This window comes from Drosophila eugracilis, unplaced genomic scaffold (assembly GCF_018153835.1).
Source record: "Drosophila eugracilis isolate 14026-0451.02 unplaced genomic scaffold, ASM1815383v1 contig_2154, whole genome shotgun sequence".
NCBI lineage: Eukaryota > Metazoa > Arthropoda > Insecta > Diptera > Drosophilidae > Drosophila > Drosophila eugracilis.
Genome location: NW_024573038.1, coordinates 3,918,759 through 3,935,767, shown reverse-complemented (window position 1 = coordinate 3,935,767; position 17,009 = coordinate 3,918,759). Strand labels below are relative to the sequence as shown.

The 17,009-nt window shown below is 37.9% G+C and overlaps 2 protein-coding genes across 5 annotated transcripts; one reads left to right on the top strand and one right to left on the bottom strand.

The window, feature by feature from the left end:
• The first annotated feature begins 3,446 nt into the window (after positions 1 to 3,446).
• Positions 3,447 to 7,960, top strand: LOC108108551 (prostaglandin D2 receptor). Its single transcript, XM_017216632.1, has 5 exons — positions 3,447 to 3,907; positions 6,331 to 6,547; positions 6,762 to 6,954; positions 7,011 to 7,366; positions 7,427 to 7,960. Exons 1-5 carry the CDS (start codon positions 3,696 to 3,698, stop codon positions 7,691 to 7,693), a joined length of 1,245 nt encoding a protein of 414 aa, XP_017072121.1. The 5' UTR covers positions 3,447 to 3,695; the 3' UTR covers positions 7,694 to 7,960.
• A 280-nt stretch (positions 7,961 to 8,240) lies between these two features.
• LOC108108550 (zinc finger protein on ecdysone puffs) lies at positions 8,241 to 15,598 on the bottom strand. Of its 4 annotated transcripts, XM_017216628.1 has the most exons (5): positions 15,438 to 15,598; positions 14,494 to 14,593; positions 13,776 to 14,139; positions 11,260 to 11,489; positions 8,241 to 10,160 (listed from the first exon to the last, which is right to left on the bottom strand). In XM_017216628.1, the coding sequence occupies exons 2-5, from the start codon at positions 14,499 to 14,501 to the stop codon at positions 8,645 to 8,647; spliced, it is 2,118 nt and encodes a 705-aa protein (XP_017072117.1). In that variant the 5' UTR covers positions 14,502 to 14,593; positions 15,438 to 15,598; the 3' UTR covers positions 8,241 to 8,644. The 4 variants fall into 4 exon arrangements, with proteins under 4 accessions (XP_017072117.1, XP_017072118.1, XP_017072119.1 ...); XM_017216629.1 differs by lacking the exon at positions 14,494 to 14,593 and having other exon boundaries at positions 15,438 to 15,597; XM_017216631.1 differs by lacking the exon at positions 11,260 to 11,489 and having other exon boundaries at positions 10,012 to 10,160.
• Between the last annotated feature and the right edge of the window lie 1,411 nt (positions 15,599 to 17,009).

Genomic DNA, 17,009 nt, shown 5'->3' with positions numbered 1-17,009 from the left:
CATTTACCATGCATTTGTGTCGCATTCGATTTCAATCTTAATTTGCATTGTTTTCTTTCAACACAGCCTTTTGTTTTGATATCTGTCGTTTTGTTGTCGAATCTTCAGCTTTAGCCATTTTCGATCGGCTTTTGGTCTTGCACGCGTCGCTCAATCTGCGTATTTTGCGTGTTTGAAATATCAATATCCCTTAATTCCGGCAACTCTATTAATTGTTCGCCAGCCATCTTCGATTTAATATTCTGCTTACGATGCCTGGAGCTATTTTTTTGGTATGCGCCTGTCTCCCATAAACATTCTCGGAGAGAAGTCTCGACTCTTCTCTGACCAAGTATCGCCAATCCATTGAAGTTCTGCTTTGTTTGATATGCTAAATGCAAGTAATTGTAAAAAGCGCTGCCACACTGACTACCATAAGTCTTCACTCGCAGCAGTTACACTAACATTGAAGTGTGGAATCTGACTCATTTCATTTGCAATAATAGGAACCATTATAGTCTCTAGCCAGCAGTTATGTTAACATTTCCTTTGGCCTTCGAAAATAGTGGGATATATACAGACTAGCTCAATTTATAGAAATGTAATGCAGTCCCAAGGTCTAAACAATTCTTATCATATGATTGCAATTTGGTCATGAGCACCAATTGTGGAAATGGCACTGCAGGATGAGTCATTAGGGGAAGTAACACTCGTTAAGGGTGTGCAATTCTTAAGGGTCTTACAGCTGGTGGGGAAAATACTCTTTCTTAAAACAACAAAAAGGTACATTTTTTAATAAGCTATCTACTAGTATTTGAAAAGGTGAATTTTATCCCAATATTAGTTTTATTAAAATCCTAATAAGAGACCAAAGCTAAATAGAATCGTATTATTATAAGATATAAGGACAAGTAATGCACCCATATTGTACACTTAGTAAACAATTTGAAAAGAGATATTTAAATTGAAGCCAAAATACAACTAAATAAATATTTAATTTGACTCCTTTAGCTGATTCTAATAGTGTAATCAATATTCTCTATCGAATCCTCCTCGTTCTATCAACTTTTTATAGTCAAACATTGTAGAACAAATATATAAGTTTACCTAAGCATTCAGAGACTTTCCCGACCTTATCGCTATTGACAGAGTTAAAAAAATGTCGGGATGTTTACTTAAATCAAGGGGTAAGCAATTTGGCACTGATTTGTTAAGTTAGAAAAAAACACAGCAATTTTCTAGCTACTACTAGCAAGTCACAAGGCCAACAACCCTGACTTTGTAGGCTCATACCTAAAGCCCCAAAATCTTGGTCCATTAATCAGCCGCTTTATGACTGAGAAATGTTCACTGAATAAGTGCAAATAGTGAGATATTATTTATTCATTTAATTTTGCAAAAAGGCGCCAGAGAGGGTCAGAGGTCAGTCAACCCTTGAGATACCAATGAACAATTTTCATTTGTTCCAGCCATCCAATTCACCCCACGCAGTGGACGGCGAAAATATATGGTCGGCTGTCGGCGTTGCTTTGGGCATTCAATTTCGAGGCGTAGAAATAATAGACACCAAAACCAATTCTGGTAACCGTTAACGAGGATATCAAGGGACACCCAATTCTAGGACAGCACTCACATTCAGCGTTTTGTTGCCTTTCGGGGGAATTAACTAAAAATAGTCCAACGGCATGACGTCTGCTGAAGGCAGTGGGATGATACTTGAACCGCAATTTCGCACAACAAGGACGACGTCAGCCTCCCTGCAGCCGCAGGCTCGTTAATTTCATCCAGCTGTAGATGTAGCATTTAATTTCCAGTTCCTCATACGCCCCGTTGTCGCCTCGCAACAAAGACCACCCATCTCGTTCCCTAACATCCCAATATGGATCTTCACATTGCCGGCTTCCGGCTTTTTTTTGTTCGGCACATGGCTAATTTCACATTTAAAATGCAAGTATGCGAGACTTTCAATTTAAATATTAAGTTCTCTATAAATATTTCTATAAATTTTTAATAGTTTCATTACTTTTATTTGTTTTTACAATTTCTTTGAAGAATTTGATTCCGAAATTCTATTGCAGCTACAACCACAATAAATCTCTCCAAAAATTCAAATTGAAAATTCTTAATTGTTAATTTTCAATAGAACGACTGGCGATCCAATTCAAAAGCTGAATCAAAAAGATTTGCAAATTATATTCAAAGTTCTCCTAAGATACTCTTCCTTTCAATCGTGGTGCATTGTTTGTAATAATGAGATTTCGTTATAATAAAACGTAAAAAAAAACTACATCTATTATTTTTTTACAAAACAGAAATTTAAGGAATCGTCTTTATCAACGTGAAATATATATCTTTCAAGTTAAGTTAAGCTTTAATAAAAAATAAACATTTTAATCAAAAACAAACTTCCGGAAAACTTAAAAGAACAAGTCGAATTTACTAGATAACATTTATAAAAACGTTTTATTGTATTAGTCAACTTAAAGCGAATGCAATTCCTACTTTAAAGGTTTATTTTTATTTTACAGATAAGAGAGTTTAAATTAGTCAACTTTTAGTGAATGACTAGAATTTCTATTTAACTTAACTGTAGATATCAAATGCGAGACGAACGATGAGAACAAATTTCATTTTTAAAACATAAAAAAATAATTTTATAACTAAATTCTTCGGTTACAGTATAAGAATTTCTTTAAAATTAAAGATTTGCTTTTCTTCATCCAAAAAACAAAAAAACCGAATGATTAACAAAAGTGCTAAAATATAAAATAATTACTATTTCTTAATATGAAAACATTATTAATTATGGTCTTTTCCCATGACCAATAAACCAAAGTTTGGTGGTTGAATTAGTTGAGCAGCCTAAAAAAGTATTTTATTATGGAAAAAGATAAGGTAATGCACTTTTATTACACTTTTATTTGTAATAAAACTTGAGTTAATATTTTTGAAAAATAATTTATTTTACTTTTGAAATAAAAATCCATTCAATAAATGTAATTTAACAATTTCCAATGGAAATTGTTATTCAAAGTGAGCAGAAACTCGATAGGGTATCAAACAATAAAATTTGTCGTGCTATTTTGACCGCTCGCACACGTCCAAAGGCGCTGGCACGAGCTGTGCATTTTCGATGGGGTAGGTGGCGGTATTGAGAGGGTGTTGATGTGGGTGTGGGAAGGTGCTTTGGGGTGTCTATATGCTATATGCTATATACGTTATTTCCGATCCGACTACCGACGGCGCCAGCCGAAGCAAAGCCGATCCAGAGCCGAGGCTAAATGTTTGCCAACTGTTGAGCAAGGAACCGTAGCATACGATACCCCCTAGAAACCCCTCTGCGGTCCGATCTGCCCAACCACCCACTTCAATAGCTTTGGAGCTATAGGCAGTAGCAGCAACAGCAGCCGACGAGTGCGCCGCTCGGCGGTCTAGTCATTCTTAATCGACGCCTGGCTGACTGCAGACGCGCTCCTCGGATCGAATCGCCTTGGAATTAGTCGGTTAATCAAGTGTGTGGCGCGCTCTAATCATTAATTAAGTGTCTTAGGAAAAGCCATTTTCCATTTTGGCTATCAAAACGGGTTTTCCATCTACTGCCATGTTTTTGTGGCAGTCCCATTTGTGAAAAAGTAAAATAAAAATCGTTTTGCGGGCCAGTTAGATTTTCACCTGAATTTGCAATCAAACGTAATTATCACAATCACACCGGCAACATGGAAACCACGACACCAGCGATGGACCTGTTTATGCTGAATAGTACAACAACGGTCACTGCAATACCTCCCAAGGGCCTCTATGCGAATCGGAATCGCTTGATCTTCGGTGTCATTGTCATGGTTTTGGGCGTTTTTGGAAATTCGCTGGCACTTTTTATTTTGGCGCGCAAAAAGCGAAATAAAAACAGCAAATACACGCTCATGTTGCGGTAAGTTTAATTCTACAGAGAAGAAAATTGGTAAATTTTATAAATTAAATTTGAACATTTAGATTTCTTAAAATTCAAGGGGCCTATTAACATTTTTAACATTTTCAAATTAATATTTACATATTCCTAAAATATTTCATTCATATTTGTGCATGAGACTGTCAGATTTTAAATATAACATATTAGTATATATATATTCCTAAAAAAGTATATATTTGTTAAATTTCCACTTAACTAATTTTAAAGTGTTTGTTAAGCGATCAAAATTATTTTTATATTTGCTAAAATTGATCAAAATTATCACCACAAGGGGAGACAGATAGCGATTAAGTATTTTTCTCCGTGTAACTACTCATTTTATGCACTTAATGTTTGTGACTGTTTGTGGCCAGTTGGTTCATGGCTATGTAAGTTTATTCAACCTGCTCTCAACTACGGCTACTATAGTGTTCGATTATATGCCTATGCGGGACTGATTTGCATACTGTGAACTGTTTTGTTTGGCCAGAGCTTTGTTTTTGTTTTCTTTCTTTTTGCATATCTTATCAAATGGTGGAATTAGTTCATTGGCCATGTGTTTTAGTGGTGAGATTTTGTCTATATTCCAGTCTGTTTCGAACAATCTTATCGGCGACATGGGAATGCAGCTATTGCGAATGCATTAAAAGCTTAATGGTGTAGGCAAAGACAGAGATCCCAGCTCAGACAGATTGGCATTCCATTCAAAAATAAAAAAGGGGAGCTTTTACAACACTTTTGATTGCCTTTGTAAAGATGCAAGAATTTATACCATTTTTCTAATATGAAACGAAGCTAGTAAACTTTATTTAGCTTTGTTCAAAGTTCATGCTTTAAATAATAAAACGTCTCTTAAGTGAGTAAGTCATTTGAAACTTATTTCTAAGAATTAGTATCATTCTGTGATAAAAACGTTATATAAATTTTGTGAAAAAACAACATGACAAAAAGTGCACTTACATTTTATTAACAAGCTTATCAAGTGAAGAAATATTTGTTATGACTTAAAGGTTACTCCTTTCAGTTCACATGAAACATTTTTGTCACAATTTATATTTCATTTATCAGCATTAGACCCTATTGGTTAAGATTTACTGGGCATGCATCCAATTTGCTCCTTTCGCAATATTTTATGCTGAGACGACAGTGCGTATGCGAAATATGAGCAAATTGCTGTCGCCAGCAATTTGAGCCATCAAGGAAGCACAAATTAATGCGAATTCCACTCCAAACACAAGTCTTTCCTTTGGCAGAGCCTTTGATCTGTAATTTGATTGATTGAATGAACCCAGTGATTGGCACTTGAGCAGTAACGATAAATCAGGGTATCCCAACGAGATGACATCACGAGCCCTGTGTTATTGCTTTTTGCCGCCGAAAGAGAACCGGAATGGCTGTGGAAATGTGTATTTCCCAATTGCAAAAATAAACAATGAGTTTGCTATTCCACAAGTCAGAAACAGAAAATCTTACATTTTACATTGCAAATCGGAAATTTAGACATTTTCGCCCTGTAATGAACAGTTTCGATGCTTTTGCTTTCAGTGAAACTATTGCAATGCATCGTAAACTGAGTTTTTAATAGTTTTTCCAATAGAGGCAGGTATAAAGGTATACAAGCAAATAATAAAAGTAAAAATAAATAAAGTCATGGCAGTGCCTAACGATTAGCCAAGCCTCTTGGCCCAGCCTCAGTTTCCTACATTTGTCAATCACAATTTATTTATATTCAAAGCAGAAATTTTCATTCATTTACAATGAACTTTGTGAAAATAATATAACTTGTTAGGAAAATGATTTATTTTATATGGTTTTTATCTTAATAGGAATGATTAAGAATATTTCTGTTTAGAAAAAGTTATACTCTGCTCAAATATTTTTATAAACAATGAATAGAAGTCAATAAAAATATTTACTTCACTTTACGATTTAACATTGTTGGCCTCAATAAAAACCTTCCAAACCCTTACCTCATATATATGATATGATATAAAGAACATAAATCGTTAAAAAAATATATTTAATATTAATACATACCACCGCCCCTTATCTAACCATAAAGAATATCCATATAATGGCTGAAACTTTTTATTTATTATTTTTCAATAAAATGTAATCATTCATTTATATATTGTCTGCGGTTGATTAAAGATCGAGTCACGTCTTAGCCTACCAAAATCGATAGTTGTTCAACCATTTGGGGCTGCGGTATCTTGATTGAAAGTTTTGCCTTATCAAAATGGCAATTAATTAAAAATAATTCGTTATTACATTTAATAAAGCTTAATGGTTTGTGGGCAATTTAACGTTAATGGAGTGTAAACCTTTTATTATCCAATTTCCGAGCCTTGAAAGGCCATTCAACTAAGCTATCCTTAAGTTATGGGAACCCTTACCCATTTCAGATGCCTGGCCACTAACAATCTGGTGGCTCTGCTGGGTATGCTGACCACAACTCTGCTGAAGATGTACCTTTCCAAGGAGGTCCTGCAGTCCTTCATCCGAGCGGATTGTATGGGTCTTGTGGTGTGGCGGTTCTTTGGCCTTAGCTCTGGATGCATTGCGGCAGTCATGGCAGCGGAAAGGTGGATGGCCTTGGCAAGACCCTTTATTTACCACAAGGTACATACATTTTTTAAACAATTGAATAATGAAAAAAGTTACCACAGAAATTTCAGTTCATGTTATGCATATGCTTAATTTATAAATGTAATGTTATAAACTTTAAGATCTTTTTTGAAACATTTAATTAACTAAACAAATGAGATAATTTGCATTCAGGAACTCACAAGCCTTACAAACTCATTTATCTAATAGTTATAAATCTCACCCAAAGCACATCACCTTCGAGCTGATTCGCAAGCTGATTCAGTACATACTGATCGTGGCCGTGGTCATCACGTTCCTGCCATTTGTTGGGTTTGGAGCCTATATTGATGAATCTGATCCCGACCACATGAAATGCATACGATATCGCGATGCGCCGGGAGTGTGGAACAAGTCGTACGCGGTGCTCTTTATGGTCTTTGGTAATTACCTACCATTATTTTTTATATATTCCAACTAATTTGAAAATCTACACCAGGTACCCTGCTCTGCATAGTGATCGTGGCATGCAATCTCTTCGTGGCACACACATTGCTCTGTGTGATCGGTAGGAGTCGCACGGCCAAAAGGCACATGCACTATGACCTGGTGACCAGGGACAAGAGCAGTGCTATTAGCATCGATCCGGAGAGCAGCAGCGGCACCACTCTCTACCAGACGCAGCTTAGCTCAGGAAGCGGGAACAGCCATCGCAGTGTCCAGCCAACTAGGCAATTCCGTCATAGCGTTAGCGTGACTATGGCTGCCACGGATTCCTCACCGGTGGAGATAAAGTTCGCCAAATTGATGGCGTTTCTCAGTATCTCATTTGTCATCTGCTGGATGCCACAGATGGTGAGTCCTTGGGAAATTCACCATACTATTCATACAATCTAATTTTGAAACATTTTTAAGATTGCCATACCATTGGCCATTGCCCCGAACCGGGTACCTGCAACGAATAAATTTTTCATAATCGCTGATGTCCTCACGGCTTTGCACTTTACCTCGGATCCGTATGTCTATGTCTTGAGTCGATCCAAGTCCATCAACTGGTCATTGTTTAGCTGCATCAAGCGCTGGAGGAGTGGATGGAGACCGGGTGGACTCCGCCGATCTCAGAGCGATCAGAGCCGCATGCGCACCACCATGACGGAGGCGAATACTCTGGACTTCAACTGATTCCCATTGACCCTCACATTGCACCCAAGTACTTAATTCCACATCCCCCAGGTTCAGTGGGATCTCACTCAATTGTCATTTGCGCTACCCTTGAAATACTCGAAAGAAAGGCGCCTCCTAGTCTTGTAAGCTGTACATAATATATCCATACATTGTATCACATCATATCAGGGCTTTCCTTATATGTATGCTCAGCGCACATAATCTCAATATCAATATTTGCGATTGGTGGCATAAAATATATAGCTTGTGTGTATGTAAAGCTAAGGGCTTATGAAAATTTATTGGGTTTTTGAACGGATTGCGAAATCTAATATCAATATCCTTCGTTTATTAGAGATAATTAGGATGCATAAGAGAAATGAACGAAAATTACGAAGCCACTTTTGAATAGACAAAACATCTTATGGTAAACTACCTAAGTTCTATATCTTAAACTTTGTTTTTCCGATGATATATACCCAAACTGCAAATCGCAGTTTCTAGGAATTGTTGTCCAACATTTCAAAAACGAATTTCCATTTCCCTCGAATAAGACGAACAGGAATTGCATTTGTTTTACAACTATTTTGTTTATTTTAAAATTTTTATGATTACATAGTTTGAATGGTCGACTGGCTGGTATGGTATGCAGTGGGGAGGTGGTGAATTGGGTGTAATTCATATGGAAATCAATTCAATCATGTTGTTTGTTTGTTTTCTTCCTCGTCACAGAAAAAAATCAAGAAGTTCCTCCATCAGCTACAATGTATTCAACTGTTCCAACGCAAAGTTGCTTGTCTTGTCTGTTTCGATTCATTCAGTTTTTATGCAAATCGGGATGCAAATGTCAAATTACGGGAAGAGATCGATGTGATCTGCTCTTCATCCTCCTGGGCGTGAATGTATTTATTTTCTTGTATAGAGTTAAAGTATATGTTATGTTAAATTACGAATTCCTTCGACGTCTACTTAGTAGCGATTGTAGCGGCCACGGGCACGTTGGCGTTGCGGTGTGGCCTTGGCTCCGGTGGCAGCGCGAGCCGGCGTTGCTTTTTTGGCCGGTGATGGAGAGGCATCCGGCGTTGGGGCCGCAGCAGCAGCAGGAGTGGCGGCAGCAGCGGGTGCCTTGGCTGGGGTCTTGGCTACCGCCTTGGGCGCGGGAGTTTTGACTGGCGCAGGCTCCGCTTCGGCTTCTGGCTCGGCCTCTTGTTCCTCATCTTGGGCCTCCATCTCCTCCTCCCCCTTGTCCTGGGAGGCGCCATCATCTGCACCCTCGACCTCTTCTTCGCCCTCTCCTTCACCTTCGCCCTCGGCATTGTCATCAGCCATCTCTACGTCGTCATCGTCACCGGTGGCTTCCGAAGGATCGTACAGCTCACCCTCGGCCTCCTCAGTAGCTTCCTCGGCGGCTCCCTCAGTGGCCGGAGCCTCTGCCTCCTCTATCTTGCGCTTCTTGCGCTCATTCTCCTCCAGGGCAGCGGCAGCGCGCTTCTGGGCGATCTTGGTATCGCTGGACTTTTCGTTGATGAACTTCAAGAAGTTGCGGTGATGGGTAGCTGTGCGCGAGTGAATCTCGGCGGTCACCTCGGTGTCGAAGAACTTGCTGCACACCGAGCACTCGTAGCACTCGAGCTTGGAGATCAGGCCAGGACCAACGGCGCGCTGCCAGTTGTACTTGGGTAGGCGGGTGTCCACCTCGCTGGGGATCTCGTCGCCGTCATTGAAGTCAAGGATGCAGTCCTCGGGATCCACAGGCAGGGCCACCTCCTCTTCCTCCTGGCTCTCGTTAAGATCTTCGCCCTCCTTGGTCTCGTCGGCACCCTCTTCGCCTTCCTTGGCCTCATCGCCCTCGGCTTCTTCACCCTCGGCAGCCTCACCATCGCCGCCACCCTCCTTCTTGGCCTCACCGTCGGCGGCTTCACCCTCCTTCTTGGCTGGCTTCTTCTTGCGCTTCTGGGGCAGGCGGAGATCGCGGGTCTCCTCCTCCTCAGTGCTGATGGGCAAGGTTTGGCGCTTGCGCTCACCAACCTTGGTGTTGCTCTCGGCGGCCTTCTTCAGATGCTCGGCAGACAGCAGATGGGTGTCGTAGTCGATGCGAGTGGCGAACTCCTTGTTGCACTCAATACACTTGGGATGAAGGAACTTCTTCAGCTGCAAGTGGCCCTCCGACTTGCGATGGGTCGAGATATGACCATGGAAGTTCAGATCGCACATGGTGCAGTAGTCCAACTGACGCTGCTTACTCTTGCCCATGCGTTTCAAACGGTCGAATTCAATCGACTTAAGCTGCTCGGCGATCTTAGCCTCCTGACGGATCATGTTGGCCTTAAGGCGGTAGCTCTCCTCAATGCCCTCGCGCATCATCAGATGTGTGCGTCCCTTGATGTGGTTCTCGAACGAGTTTGCGTCCCACATATGCTTCTTGCACAGATGACAGTAGAACATATCGTTGGGCACACTAGCGTACGGCGACTCCTTGGTTGGGCTTTATAATTTGATCACAGATCATTTATTTTTTGAGGAAAGGAATAAAGAAAGGTAAATTAATTAGTTTTTAAGTCTTAAATGCTTAGACGGGGATTCGTCTGGTCTGGCTCTGGGGAAGAGAATACGATATTAGAGGGGTAGAGTGGTTCTTGCTGCAATTTATATTTATGATACGTACAGTAAAGATGGCGATAGGTGAGTCATACAATAATAGTGAATAAGTTGAACTATGATTTTGATGCGTTATGAAAGTGAGTATAGATGCTTGACAAGAAAGAAATATGCCATTAACTTAAAATGTGAAAGTTATAGTCTTAAATAAAAACAAAAACTTAACTTAAATTATGTTTTTACAGCAAAGTTGTACAGCATATTTCTTTCTGTAATGAAATCTTACATTTATAGTTGAAGTTTCAAGCAAAATTTAGATTATTTAAACATGAAATGATTTTGCAATCAAAAAGGAGAGATTATCATCATCGTTTCTATTTGAAGAATGTTAATATGTTAAATATAAAGAAATTTAATAAAAATGTCATTAACATTTTAGTTAATTAGTCTCTCCTTTTTAAGTTTTAAATATCAAAAACTCAAGTTAAGAATGTACACAAAACGCAAAAAGTGAAGCCCAATCTTACATAATAATATTAATTATTTTCAAATAAAATCTTATTGAAAAAACAAAAAAGATTTGGGTAATATGTAGGTCTGAACGAACACATTGAATTATAGACTTACACTTGCCCACCCAAAGGGTCGAGATCCCGCCCACCTTGCCCACAAACACACAGTTGTAAGAACAGCATCAAAAAAAAAGGTAACACCCTAATGAAGAACTAATTCTAATTAAATATACTTTTTAGAAATGTATGAGGAGGAAACGCAATTAGAAAGTTTGAATGCCTAAGTACTTAAGAAAAACTGTTTAAATTAAATATTTACGCTGCTAAGTTTGTTTTTTTTTGTTTTTGGTTTTTAGTGAAAGAAATCAATCCTTTCGATTTGGTGGGCAGCAAAAATGTATACTCTTTTTTTGTGGTTTTTGGTTTGGTTTTTTTTTTGTTTTTGTTTTTTGGAAAAGTTGTAGTAAGTCTTACCTCTCGATTTTCTTTTCGCCAGGAGTGGGTTCCTTCTTTTTATTTTGGTTGGCATTTTTAGCCAAAAGTTTCTTGGCACGATCAAAAGCATTTTGCTTGCGAATACCGCCGCCGCCCTGCTTTTGCGGGGGCTTGGGTCCACTACCAGTGGCGCCACGATTTTGGAAGCCACCTCCCTGGCCACGACGGTTATTAAGACGATTGCCGGCACCGCCGCCGCGATTGACCATCTAATATTGTTTAGTTTATCATTTTGGATTAACATTAACATTTCGTACAATTGCGAATGCACACACATGGCACATAATATGTGTAATTGATTTTGGTTTTGGTTTACAGAGACAACAGTATATAGATATAGATCGCATTTTCGAATGATCAAAAGGGGCAATTATGGCGTTGTTGGCCATTTACAATGTTTTGTAGGTTCAGATTGATCAAATAGAATAGATAAATGATAATTGCGAAGACAAATCGTTACAGAGATTACATGAAAAACGTTGATATATAGTTAAATATATATATATATATATATAGATATACATGGTATATTGATATTTGGTCAGATCGGCGGGGCAGTTGCGGCGGCCAATCAGTCGACGGGGATTAGTTGGATATATATTGCAGACATATATATTCATTCATTCGTTGGCGTGTGGCGGCGAGTGGCATTTGGAAAATTGGAAATCGGATTTGAGTTTCAGAGGCAGGAACGTCGAAGAAGAATTGGCGATGAATTTGCATTAGACATTAGATATTAACAGGTATTACATATTTGTGGTTTCGGATGTAATTATGTTGCACCATCAAGCAGTACCAGTACCAGATCGGATCAGTTTCGGTTTCAGAGCAGAGCAGATTAGAAGATTGCAATGCGATCAATATCAATCAATCGAAAGCAATCAGTCAATCAATCAATCAATCAGTGGCGTCGCACGGGAAGCATCATATAGTATATAGTTTCGCATCGTCGGTGGAGTTTCGCATATTGGCCACATTGTGTGTGCATCGCGTGCGCGTGTGTGTGTGCGTGTTGAGTATGTGTTTGCGTTGCATTTTTTGTGTGTTTTCAATTTTATTTTGATTTTCCGAAATTATATTGTTGGCCGTTAATGGAATATATTAAGTTTGGGCGGGAAAATCAATTTTCGTTGATATTGCAATAGATATTTTTGCAAGTATGGGAAGAGGCAGCATTAACGGCAACAACAATAGGCAACATCAGCAACGACAACGCCAACAACAGCAGCAACAACAACAACGCCAGCAGCAGCAGCAACAACAATAACAGCAATTGAATATGCCGGAGCAGCAACAACATGAAATGCATTATTCGAAATATGCAAGACGATGCGGTTTCGATATTCGGATATTCGACATTTGAGGTGTATTGAAAAGCATCGAATTTTTGAGTTCATTTGAGGCATATTTTTGTTTTGGTTTTGGAAGAGAGAATAAAAATAGATAATGGATAAATTAGAAAAGCATTGTGGCAAAAAAGAGTCCAGCCAAGTCCAATGTTTGATTTTAACTTGGCAAAGGATTTTGGATAATAATCGAATTATAAATATGGTAAAAAGGTAATTAAATGCTTAAGTACATCTAGTAAGAGAATTATTGCATATAAATTACTTATGATTCAATCTTGACATATAGAGATCATCATCATATCATACTCTTTTCATCGTTAAGTGGAACAAGTGTTGGCGGTACATGTTTTTATAGGTACATTTTTATTATCAATGCGTGTGTATATTTTATATTAAATCAATTCGGTTTTTCTTATTTCGTCGGTTTGTGCAGTTTCTACGGAACTAAAAAAGTATTGCATTTTAAATGGAATAAATGCGTTTTTAAATTGAAAACCTTCCATCCTCCTCCTTGTAATCTTAAATCCTAACAAAACTGCACAAAAGTTCTTATCATTACAGTCTTCTTTCTATTATTATTTTTGTTAGTTTATGTTTTTCCTTTTGTCGATTTAGTAAACTACATACTACAATTATATTTTGGATCTTTGTTTTTTATATATCTTAAAGCAAAAGCATTATCTACGTTGGGTAATAATAATATAACAATCTAAGTAAGAGTAAATTAACACAAAATATAAGGTTCTGTAGTGGAGAGCAAGAAAATAGTCATTACAAAGAGCACACATTTAACTTAGGTTTATTTTAGGCTGGATTTAGCCTTGAAATGTTTTAAAGAAAACAATTTGGGTATTTTTGTTAGACATTAATTCGAAAGAATAGTACACTCATTTTGAAAGTACTTATATAAGTCATTCGGACCTGAAATGATTACAACTTTACATATTTTTAGACAATATTGCCATTCTATTCCAACATATGTACCATACATTTCATCTAAGAAGACCTTTCATTACTTACAATCTCCACCACAGAAATTCGATTCGCAGTTCACGAATTCCGAAAATAACTAACATAGATAAATATAGAAATTTACTTCGTATTTTGTCAACTAAATTGGGGGGAAAATTGAACTTTTGTACATACCGGGCCGCCGCGTTGATTGCGATTTCCCATGCCGCCGCCGCCGCGAGGCAAATCCAGAAGCGATGGTGGATTCTGGTTCCTGAACAGATTGTTCAGCAGATTGTTGGCCAGGTTAATGGCCTGGGCGTTCATTTGACCGCCACCCTGACGCATATTGTTGCCAAACTGTCCACCGCCGGGATTTTGCGATTCCCAGGGTGACATATTCATACCGCCCATGCGGTTGGTGCCCATAGGACCACCATAGTTGTTGTTACCACCTCCAAAGTTGCGGTTGCGATTCTGGTTACCACGGAATGCCATGTTGCCGTTGACCTTTTGGGTATTCACTAAACGATTCTGGGGATTTCCGTTGACCTTTACGCTGCAAGAAGATAAGATAAACTAATTAGTGAATCTATAAATACAGCTGATTTCGATATATAGGTTTTATTGGGAAAATTATAATAATCCAAGAACTTCGAAACCTTTTATAAAATAATTCGCAAAACAAGAATTTTGTTTATCACTTTCACAAAATATAAATGACTAATTCGCAAGTATATACATTTTTAAGCCGTTATTTACACATTTGCTTGTGTTTTTTTATATCAAAATTACTTTAAATATTCTAACAATGGCTTAAAAAAGTATAATTTTAGAAGCGGAAAACGTTTGGTTCTTGAAAAAAGGAGATACATAAATAATTAGTGTTTTTTGGGGTTGATGTGCAGCATACCTGACCATAATTTTGATGGGTTTTTGATTTTGTGGGATTGTTTTTATGGGATGTGTAATGTAGGATTTGTATTTAAGCGAAGCAAAATACTTAAAGCAAGCTGAAAGTAAAACGGCACAAACAAAGATCGAAACAAATATTGAGTTGCAAGCGGGAAATTTTAAATTTATTTGTTGTTAGTAAGTCTTAATATTTTATTCAACGGGTAGTTATTGAACCCCAAAAGAAAACCCGTAAAACAACCCAGCGTGCGTATACACACACCACCACACGATACATACATACATACAAAAACAAGAGAGAAAAGAGGAAAGAAGGGAGATAACGAAATGAGAACAATTTTGGCGCTATACTCAGCAGCTTACATTAATAAGTATTAAAACTGGTTTGTAAGGCACAACACTAACACATTTACTTTCTTTGTATTTGGCCAATACAAAAGGGTAAAATAACGATGTAAAATAAACTCACAAAGAGCTAAGCAAAAAAAGATGGCGGCCCAGACAGTGCGTGTGTATAAGTAATTGATTCACTTGGAAAGCCGGCCGGCCATGCGGGTGCAAAAGGGAGAGAAATAGAAAAAATACAGTAGACATAAAAGTAAGCCTTCATTTCTGTAATTCAGAAAACTTGTTTTTGCACCAATAAATTATACTAAATGCATTAGTAAAACTATGTACATATATGTTCAGACCGCATAATGAAAGTATATCACGATAAAAAGCACTCAGGAACAAATAAATAAGCAATTACCCCATTATCTCATTACTTTATACACAAACACATGCAAGGAGCCCCAGGAAAATCAATAATTACTATTTTCAGATGCCCAGGGAATGCAAGCAAGAAAAAAAAATTACCCAACAGATACACAAAAAATTTTGCGTTAGCCTTACAAACAAAGCACCATACCAAGAAAATTGTTAATTTGTTAAGAAACTTACGTGATGCGACTTGTCAATTACTGGACTATTGCACTATTGTTTTCCTTACTGTAGCGAAAAATACTTTGCTACCTATATAATTCACACCGATCTAACACGTCCAACTTCCTCGATGATTTTTTCCTGGCCAACCAATTTTTTAGATACAGTGTGACCAGCTGCGTACTGTCAGATTTTATTAAATCTTTAACCGGTATTTTTCGTGCGTTTTTTATCGATATATATTGTTACTAGGTTTAGGTATTTGACGAACTGTACATATCGTGGGTACTACAACTTAGTTTTACTTATTAGTAAGATTCACTCTTTTATCAATGGTAAAACGATTTGAGATGCATAATTATGATTAGAGAAAAAACTTTTTTAATCATTTCTTCGATGTAGTATTATAAAAAAAAAGTTGGAGGTTTGTGTCCTGACTTTAACAGTGATTACAATCGCCTCCCTGTGAATGCTGGGTTTTTAAAAACTGTACATAATTTTTAATACAATTTTTAAGAAAATTTTAATTATACCACACTCAGGCCTATTTCTACATCATCTTGAAATACTTAGAGAACTTGACAATGAAATCTTACCCCTAAAGTTTCTTTTTTTTAATTTTTATTTTAATATATAATTTTGGGTCAGGATATACGAGGTGTGTTCAAAAAGTAAGGTGACTTTTCAAATTTCGCGGGCAACATATTTTCGATTATCGATTTTTTTGTTTTGTTATATTGGTACACTCTTCCCTAACATCTGTACCGAGTTTCAATGGAACATCCTCTTTTGTTTGGTTGTGAGAGGCGTAAAGTTACAAGTTATTTTGCGAGCTCGGCGATTTTTTGCTATCGAAAAATATGGATCAAAGGATTTGCATCAAATTTTGTGTAAAAAATAAAATTAAGTGCTCTGAAACACTTGAAATGTTGACAGTGGCATACGGTGAAACTGTTCTGAGTAAAAAAAATGTGTACAAGTGGTACAAACTCTTCCAAGATGGCCGGGAAGATGCCAATGACCAGCCTCGCTCTGGACGCCCAAGCACGTCAACAACTGATGAAAACGTTCAAGCAGTGACGAAAATTGTTTTGGAAAATCGTCGAATCACTATCAGAGAAGTTGCTGAAGATGTCGGTATATCGCTTGGCTCGTGCCATGAAATTTTTTCAAACGTTTTGGGTATGAGTCGTGTGTCAGCGAAGTTTGTTCCGAAATTGCTGAATTTTGACCAAAAGAACCGTCGCATGAGCATCGCTCAAGAGCTGTTGAATGACGTCAACGACGACCCAGATTTACTCAAAAGGGTCATAACTGGTGACGAATCATGGGTATATGGTTATGATATCGAAACCAAAGCCCAATCGTCCCAAAGGAAGAGCCCAGGCGAGCCAAGACCGAAAAAAGCACGCCAAGTTCGATCAAATGTCAAAGTTTTGATCACTGTTTTCTTCGATTACCATGGCGTGGTGCATCAGGAGTTCTTACCATATGGTCGTACGGTCAATAAACAGTATTATCTGGAAGTTATGCGCCGTTTGCGAGAAGCAATACGAAAGAAACGTCCAGAATTGTGGAAAAACAATTCAT

Coding starts and splice junctions, on each gene's coding strand:
- LOC108108550 (XM_017216628.1), bottom strand. Junction 11,490..13,775: donor GCAATCAACGCGGCGGCCCG/GTATGTACAAAA, acceptor AAACAATATTAG/ATGGTCAATCGCGGCGGCGG. Junction 10,161..11,259: donor GGCGAAAAGAAAATCGAGAG/GTAAGACTTACT, acceptor CAAATTATAAAG/CCCAACCAAGGAGTCGCCGT.
- LOC108108551 (XM_017216632.1), top strand. CDS start 3,696: ATGGAAACCACGACACCAGCGATGGACCTGTTTATGCTGAATAGTACA. Junction 3,908..6,330: donor AAATACACGCTCATGTTGCG/GTAAGTTTAATT, acceptor TACCCATTTCAG/ATGCCTGGCCACTAACAATC. Junction 6,548..6,761: donor GACCCTTTATTTACCACAAG/GTACATACATTT, acceptor TCTCACCCAAAG/CACATCACCTTCGAGCTGAT.